The sequence below is a fragment of the Seriola lalandi genome, unplaced genomic scaffold (genome assembly GCF_002814215.2).
Source record: "Seriola lalandi dorsalis isolate HSWRI2012SDOR001 ecotype SW California unplaced genomic scaffold, Sedor1 jcf7180002054271, whole genome shotgun sequence".
NCBI lineage: Eukaryota > Metazoa > Chordata > Actinopteri > Carangiformes > Carangidae > Seriola > Seriola lalandi.
In genome coordinates, this window is record NW_019524824.1 from 463,449 (window position 1) to 472,610 (window position 9,162).

General features: G+C 42.1%; 1 protein-coding gene across 1 annotated transcript in view; it reads left to right on the top strand.

Annotated features, from left to right (window-relative positions):
- syne2b (spectrin repeat containing, nuclear envelope 2b) overlaps positions 1-9,162 on the top strand; it is a 134,701-nt gene that overhangs the window by 105,164 nt on the left and 20,375 nt on the right. Inside the window, exons 113-114 of the mRNA XM_087173693.1 lie at positions 80-238; positions 1,862-2,028. Coding sequence (XP_087029819.1) covers positions 80-238; positions 1,862-2,028 — 326 coding nt within the window. The remainder of the gene's footprint in view (positions 1-79; positions 239-1,861; positions 2,029-9,162) is intronic.

Below are 9,162 nucleotides of genomic sequence, written 5' to 3' on the forward strand. Positions count from 1 at the left end.
TATGCACACACAGTGCTACTAAGCATCTTTAATTAATAAAGCTTATTAAATTCATGTCCTGCAATCCTCTTTGTGTCAGGTGTCTCTGCGTAAACAGGAGATCGCGGACCGTCTGAACGCGTGGATCATCTTCAATGAGAAGAACAAGGAGCTGTGTGAATGGCTCACGCAGATGGAGAACAAGGTGGCGCACAACTCCGACCTCAACATAGAGGAGATGGTGGAGAAACTCAAGAAGGTAGGAGGCTGCAGCAGAGGCACACCCCCATCTGTCATTGTGATAACAATAGATACTTAGCTACTGGTTGTAGTGGGTTTGAAGATTAGAGAAGTGCCACTTCACACATTTAGGTGGCTGTAAATTCCCTCTTGCATCGGAGCTGGTGATCAAAGTCACTGTGTGAATGAGACAGTGTTTTTTGTTTGGACAGGATCTTGTGGAAAGTTTTTTGTGATGAGTAAGAAGATTGAAAACATTTTTTTTTTATTGTCAAAATAATAATTTTGAAAGATTGTGCAGCAAGTCAGAGGTATGAATTGTGTGAGTGTGTTCTAGTTATATTTTAATATATGTTTTGAAAATCTCTTTTAAAGAGAGCATGGATTTGAAGTAACAGAGCCATATGAACAAGAAGAGCCTTGAAACATAAAGGAGAAAAGATATTTAACCTTCTTCCTCCATTTAAGTGTCTCCAACACACAAACACAAACTTTCTCATTATATTATCATATTTGTGATAGTGAAAATGAATAATGCTACAGTGTTAAGAATTATATTGTCAATATAAAATCTTCAAAGTTTATCAGAGAGACACAAATTGAGAAAAGTTAAAGGTGAGGTGGACCATGCAGTTTGGTTTTGTGTGTTTTACTTCTCCACCATGTTTTTTTTTTTTTGCTGTGTCACTCATCCTCTGAGCTGCTCGGTGTCGGGGATGGTCAGGGCTTTTCAAAAAGCTGTGAACTCCCTTCTGATTGTTAAAGAGACGACAGCTGTTTCAGCCCTAGCAGGGCCACGCGGGTTTGTTTTGTGTCGAACTCGGGGGCCCTTTCATTTGTTATGGTGTGTTTTGTGTGTGTGTGTGTGTTTGTGTGTGTATGTGTGTGTGTGGGGTGGGGGATGACCAGGAGGTAGTTGGAGGTTAGTAAAGGCAGTTGCTGCTCCTGAGGCCCAAACTACTTATTGCCCTGGCAGGGGGTTAAACTCTTTTCAAGCCCTTGGGCTTTAAATTTAGTGTTTTGGTTTGGCACACAGAGTCTGGACAGAAGCTGTAGTCGTTTCTGGCAAATTTCTAAAGTCAGGAATCATCAAGAGTAAATTAAGGATTTTACTTTTACACTCTTTTTAGACATACAAAAATGTGGATTGCGAAATGGTGAATTTCCAGTTATAATTGTAGTAAGTAGTGTCACGTTACACGTTAGTGCACACAGTTAGTGCTTTTAGGGGGAAAACAAATGAATACTTAGTATATATTTATCTTCATTTTAGTCACTAGAAAAGCTGAATCTGTCCTTAATGTCAGACTTAAAGTGATGATAGTTGGACTTGGACGATATCCAAAACTCAATATCTTAATTTAATGTCTCAGCCCAAATATACCGATATACAATATTATTGCAATATTTGGGCTGGACGATGTAATTACATTATGTACAATGTGCAGTAAGCAAAGCAGTGAAATGAGGGTCAGACTCTGAAGCAGTGCAGACTGCAAAACGATTTTAATGAAATCGATATTATGAAAAATATTTCATATATTATTGAATATTTACATGATTATGTATACATAATATACATAATCACTTTAGTTGGAAATGTGAACTGTCACACACTTATACCTTTCTTTTCTTCCATCAGGACTGTATGGAGGAGATCAACCTGTTCAGTGAAAATAAAACGCACCTGAAGCAGCTCGGAGAACAACTCATCACCGCCAGCAACAAGACAAAGGAGACGGAGATCAATGACAAGCTGAAGGACATAAACGACCGCTGGCAGCATCTGTTTGACCACATAGAGGCCAGGTAGGAAAAGCATGAAGTGTGTTGACATTGCTAGAACACCACGTTCAGTCTGTAGCTGCTTGAGTTCGGCACATCGTGATTTGAAGGTTTGTTCTCTGGAAGAGTTTCTCAGCTGTTTGATATGTAATTTAGCAAATCTAGCACCTGGCTCAGGATAGTAATGTGATATGGTTAATGGTCGGTCTGTCAATCCAACACTTCGGTAACATGATGGAGTTTTTGTGTTGTTGCAGCAACACCCAGTGTGTTGTGTGTACCAATCACAGTGCTGACTTGGTGATTGCTTCTTTATTTTGTACCTTTTAACAGCTGTTCTTACTTATAGAGAGCACTGTTGTGATTTATTCAACACTGCATTAGTTATGAGAACAGTTCTGGATTAAGGTCGTGCTATAGCTGGTGCCACATGAAGGGTAAGGTGAAAACTCTGAGGACGTGATCTTTGAAATGCTGGAAGTTCAGGTCATTTATTAGGTGTAGATCCTTGAAAGTTCTTTGTATGGCAGTGCTCAGACTGCAAGATGACTCAAATCCAAGACTCAATTTCCATAAAAACTGTTGATTCTTTCTTTTGTTATAAGGCATATCAGACTTTCTTTCAGCTATAGTTCCACACGTGCAGCTTTTATCCGTGTGTTGTGGGGAGAGAATAGAAACAGGCAGAGCACAGCTGTTATTCTACTGTGGCTGCAGATTAAAGCAGAAAAGCTCCGAGCCAACAGAGGATAGAGTGATATTATTGTTAATCCATAAATGCAAATCTCATTCCACCACACAGAGAGAGAGAGAGAGCGAGAGAGAGAGGGAGGAGTGGTGGCTGTGTGCAGACAGCTCCTGAAATGTCCATCCAGCAGCTTAGTGCCACTTTGCTCCTGATCTACATGAGAGCAGCATTATGCAATGTGACTGACAGCTACAATGAACAGAGAGAGAAAAACCTTCTGGCCGGAGAGGCTGTCTCGTTTTACATGGCAGGTGTAATCATGTCCTGCTAAAAAACTGAACCTGTGATGGTTAAAGCCTCAGTATGAGACAAACAAACTACATCTGAAGGCAAAAGTCACAGGCTGAGTGAACCTGCCTCTGTGTTTGTAGTCTTGGCGTGATAAACTGGCACTGACAAATGACACACATCTGGAAGACATTCATGGTGTGTCACTTGGTTGTACACAGGAAAAATGAATAAGTTGTGTGAAGGAATGAAAGAAAGAAGGAAAACAAGCATCTGAAAGGTTCCAGATTCTGACTTCATACTCTAAGAGTTTAGTAACTTTTGGCTTCACTATTTAACTGATACAGTAATATGAATCTTCAGCTTACAGTCTGCTTTAGTTTGAATGGTCTGAATTATGTATAGATACAAACAAGGCTGATATCAGAAACAAGCATCAGCTTGTACTTTCTTGTGGTCCTTCAATAACTTGGTTTTCCTGTTGTCCAACAGTCCAGTAATTATTACTGGCCGTGGCCTCGCTGTGCATAACGGCTGCAGGGTAGCGGAGTGCACAGTCGTTACTGTTACATCTCTAACAATCAACAGTTCAAACTGATGATGGAGTTCTGCTCCTGGTAATTGCCTCTTTGGTGACTGTGAAATGATTCTATGTTCAGTGGATGGTACATTTATAAAATCCACATGTAGAATCAGAACAAACTGAACTGAGTCAAGCTGAGCTGCAGTGAAATGCCCCCTCGGAGGCAGATGGGTTAAACCAGTGCGGGTGGGGGGATGGGGGTGACTTATCCTCCATGAGAACGACTTAGATCTGCCATATGGCGGCTGTTTAGTGACTATGGCCACTACATCTCTCCTCGGCCTGTTTCTCTGTCATTTATTATTTCCAAGAAGAAATTTAAAGGTCGAGTTCTTCTCAATAAATGTGTGTTTTAAGACAGTGTGTCTTATTGATATAAATACTTTAACCTACAGATACAGTTCCCATATAAAGATACAAAGAGGCAGACTGTGTCCTGTCTCTTACAAGCCTGAAGCTTGTAGGCGTGTCTGTGTTGAGCATGTGATTTACAAACCTAGCTCCCCCTGCACTGTTATGTTGCCACCATAGCAGTTCATGATGAAGCAGCTTCTTTCTCACGTGATCTGAGAAGCTCTTCAGATTTTTCTCCATTTTACTTGAAGGACTTTTACATAGTTGAGTGGAGAAGAAAATAACTGCTTTCGTTTCACGAGGGAATCAAGATGAGTGTGGTTGTTGTTTTCAGAGATCATTCAAATTAAAACTTTACCATAACTTCCCCTACATTCTGCCGCTGGCTATCTTTGGAGATTTTTAAGTAGCAGTACCAGGATGTTTTTTGAGGTTGAGTTTACAATGAATGGCATCCTGTCACATCTCTGTTTGGGTGTGAACATGGCGATAAACATCTGTCTTCTGGTTATAGGTCCAAACAGCAGTTATATTTAGAATAAGTGGTAGAAAACTGTTATAAAAGTAACTTAAGTGTAAAAATAGTACACTGTATAATGGCATCTTTTGTGTCAGTGGAAGCCTGAAACTGAGAGAAATTGGTGGTTTCAGATTTCCTGTCAACACATCCTAAGAAGGAGTACACTAGAAACTTACCAAAATCTCCAGTCAAAGCAAAAATTACAAAGAGGGTGAATGAACACAGGCTCAGCTGTTTGGTTCATGGTGGACAAGGATGAGGGTCTTTATAACGGCTGACAGGTTGTTAGTACAGAGATCTGTCCTCCGTCTTTGACAATAGAAGAGGGACCAGAGTGGAGAGAGGGAGCATAACACACAATAGTGGATCTGCCCTCCTCCCCCCCGTCCCCTCAGGGACTGACCAGCAAAACAAGGCTAAGCCTGTTAATGAGCCACCGCTGAGGCACGAGCCTCGTGGCTGTGGTGGAATGTGCTGTTGTCACACTCTTGATTTAGATTTTATGATACTACAGCTACAGAAAATGACCATATCTGATTGGCTTGCAGGAAACCGTTGCAACCGTTACATCAACATTCAAGTTCATCCCAATCCCTTTGAAAGGGGTTGAGTTAGGGCCAGTACAGCTCTTCCACACCAAACTGGGAAAAACCATTTTCTTTATGCAGCTGGATTTTTATGCTGTAAGCATTAAGTTTTATTTTAATTGGATGTAAGTGGCCAAAATCATGAAAATGGATGTGGATGCTTGTATCATGTTATTTCAGTCAGAGCCAAAACCCACAGTGAGATTTGAGGCTCAGGGTGGCCTGATGCCGGCTGCAGTAAGGGGGTGAAAACCCACTAAGCTGACAGACATGGGGAGTGTCTCTCTACACTGGTCTCCACAAGCTGCTTAACATGATCAGGAAACCACTTCATTCTGTCATGTCCGTGCTGTTTACAGCTCAAAGCAGAGCAGTTTTGGGGCTCACGTAAGGATGAAATTAGATTATTCAGCCCAATTATTAACGATGATACTAATACAAATGAGTTCCTGCCTGTGAATATTGGGGCTAGTCAAAGCGACAAGTGTGTGTGTGAGTGGGTGTGGGTGTGTGCAGGTGGGTAAAAAGTAGAGACGGGGCTAAAAGTAGCTTTGTAGATCAGTGGGTCTCAGCCCTCGCTTAACGCCCCAGCAGCCTAATCTAGCCAGGCTCCGCACGATGACAGAGGACACGCCCCCAACTCCCTGAGGCAGTGAAGCAAGAAGCTGATCAGCCGTAAGGTGCTTATTAACACCTGCACGTGGTTCCCTTTTCTTCAGTTCATAGAATCATGCATGGTTCTGAGGAGTTTCTAAATTTGACTGACCTAATGTCATCATGTCATCAGAGTTTGACACAATATATTATAAATGCATAAAAGAGAACTCCTCTTAACTTTTCCCAGGCCTCACTTCTCTATTCCTTTAATGTGTATTCATCTTGCACAACAGAAAGAGATGAAGTTTACTTCACAGATGTGAAGTGAGTCATTGGTTGGTTCATTGCTGAGTCCAGCAGTACTGTGTCACATGTTCAGATTAGCACTGATGGCGTTGAAGAGGAGCTGATTCAGAGTCAGCGATGACGGTGGTGTCCCTCAGCCTTTGTCTGCATCTCGCCTCACTAACTTATGGCAGATGACTGTTGAGGTTTGACTTGCCGAGGGATTAGATGCGTTGACACTGGCTCTCTGCTCGCCTTTGTCCCCCAAAACAAACCGGGTGCTCCGTCACCCAGCCCAGCAGCTGCCGTCTGCTGACACGAGCCTTTGTGCCGATGGGCCCTCGGCCTCAGGGGGCCACCGGGAGCCGCCATGCTCTCTCCTCATTGTCTAAGTAAGATGCACGCAAGGCAGGTGTTTGTCTTTAAAACACAATCTCCCCTCTCTCCTGCCCCCTCCTCCTCCTCCTGCATCTCCTCACACCTGGTACATGCGCAGATTTACTTCTCTTATTGTCTCACAGTGTTTGTGTTTCTAAATTACAGTTTGTTGAGCCGTTAATTTCAAGTGGAGCCTTTTCACATTATATAGTGTCATGTTGTTTGACGCCGACATAAAAGAAATAAAGAGCGCACTTACAACCACTCGGCTCTCCTTTCAAGTGGCCGTAGATCTGGTCGTCATGGTGATGATGCCATGCTTCTTGGGTTGCTGGCTGGCTTTGTGTTACCATGGTGATTTGTCAAGTTTGAACAAGGGATTGTGAGACAGAGAGATGAAGTTGTCTGAGAGTTGATGTCCTGGAGTGTGTGGCTGTGGAGTTGGTGTGTTTCATGGCCCTTTCAGGCTGCACAGAAAACATGTGTCTGTGTGTGTGATGGCAGCAAATGTGAGTTAGAGGTTTGAGTTCGGAGGTTTCAAGCTTCTCAGTGACTTCGCCGTTGTGTGTGTCTGTGCGATAAGTATCTTCCTTTTTCAGAAAGTTTAAACAAAGACTTTGCCTCACACAACAAGGTGTTTGCAATCAGGTCAAGGATAAGGTGTTTCGGTGTAGAGCATCTGTATCCTTAAGCCGCTTCCAGATGTGCACTTCATGTTTGAAGCGTCCGACTCACTTTTCCCTAACAGCTTGGGCCTGCAGCACTTTCATAGAAGATTGTTAAATGTTTTGCTTGTTGTTTCTTTGCTGCGATGATTGAGCTTCACTGTAGCAGAGTTTGACACTAGAGGCTCATCTGCTGAGGGGGAAAAGTTTCTGTGTTCACGTATGAGCAGGATTTTGTGACATCACAACTTGTTTTGAACCATTTATGGTCCGGTTTGAATTTTACAGAAGTGTGATGAGGAAACTTAAAGCCTGGACTTTTGAGTGAAGGAGGAGACATCCTGTTAAATAGTCCAGCACAAACCAAAACACACCTGAAGTAGCTCTACCAAGGCTAGGTAGGTTAAAGAAAAACAAAATCAGACCAGCACTCTGTCCCTGTGTTTTCAATTTCCATCTACATATGAATGAATGAATGAATGAATGAATGAATGAATGAATGAATAAATATGCAGCAAAATGGAAAAATAGGAGTTAAATTAGACTTAATTACTGTCTTTTCATGGTGAAATAGGCTGCTGATAAATATTTATCTCTATAAATAGACAATAGAAATGACTCACTGGGTCTGTGGGCTTGTGATGTCATTAATTAAGATTTCAACTGCAAAATAATATAAACCCACCACTGATGCAGCTTGTGGGAGAACAGAAAACTCTCTTCTTCTGCTGCTGTTTTTCAGACGTGCAGTCGCTCCCTCTCTTGCACCAGGTGCCAAGTAGCTAATAAGCATTGCGGCCCATTTCTAAATAAAGCCACAGTAAACATTTACATAACAGACACCTATATCTGACCAGCAGAAAGACATTACTCTTACAGATAGAAGAAGCCAGTAATCTTATGTATTCACTGTCTGAAAGGGGCTTTAAATTTACATTTCTGTTTTCTTTTTTCAGGCCTTTTTTTCTCCACGTCTGTGTATTTACTCATCATTCTTTTTCTCCTCCACCTGTTTAAGCTTTCACTACTTTTTAGACATGTTATTTATTACTTGCTCTAAGTGTTCTGGACCCCAGGCTGGTTTATTTGAAATGGAAGAAGGTGGCAGATGGAGGTTTTCCAGGCTGAGGTTTCCCCGCTGGGTCTGTCTGTGTCAGCAGCTCCAGCTCTGTCGGCGGTAACGTCCGACGTCGTATCCAATAATGGTAACAGCGATCGACAGCTGCATCTGTAATCTGCTAAAGACCTGGACTAACTTGAATGGGCTTCTGTGTTTTGTTACCGGTTGTTGACTTTGTTGATGTAGGATTCTGCTGTTGTAAAGAGACAGATCTTTTTTCTATTTAAATATTTCCTTTTCTGCTGCTTACTAGTTGCATGCCTCAAAAGTCAGAATAGGGCTGAAGAGATAATATCCAAACACATACAGAGTTTCTTTCTCTGAAAACTGCAAGATAACCTGCATTTTGTGCCAAGACCCTCTGTGAGAAGATATACAGTTTATAACACATCAACTACAAAGTTATAGCCCTGCCTCACAGCAAGAAGGTTCTGGGTTTGAACACTGGGGGAGTTTGCATGTTCTCCCTGTGCTTTCATGGGTTTCCTCCCTCAGTTCAAAGACATGCAGGTTAATTGCAGACTCTAAAATGCCCATAGGTGTGAATATGAGCATCTCTTTGAGAGTCTCTGTGTCAACCCTCTGATAGACTGGTCACCTGTCCCTGCCTCTCGCCAAATGTCAGCTGGATTCGGTGTCTTATATTTTAGGATTTGCCACTTTTCTCTGTTTTATATTATTTATATATATATATATATATATATATATATAAATTGGAAAAATAATATATATTATATTGGACAAAACAAACAATTTGAAGTCATCACTTTGAGCTCTTTCTTCACCAGTTTATACCAACGATTATTGTTTAATAATTATGCAACCCAAGTGAACATGAATATTATTTTACAAATTTTACTAAGACTCTCTTGACTCTGTGTATCCTCGAGTGAACCTGTCAGTGCATCCAGCTGTTCGCAAAAGCTGGAAGTGGAGGAGAGAGGACGGAGTGAGGGGAGGAGGAGGGGACAGGCAGACTGAAGAGTATAGAGGGGAATGATTGGGGGGGGGGGGGGTGCCTTCTAGCGGATGAGACATCGCCATGGAGTAGCCTCCTCACCAGTCCGTAAGTACCTCTCGCCCTCACCCCAAG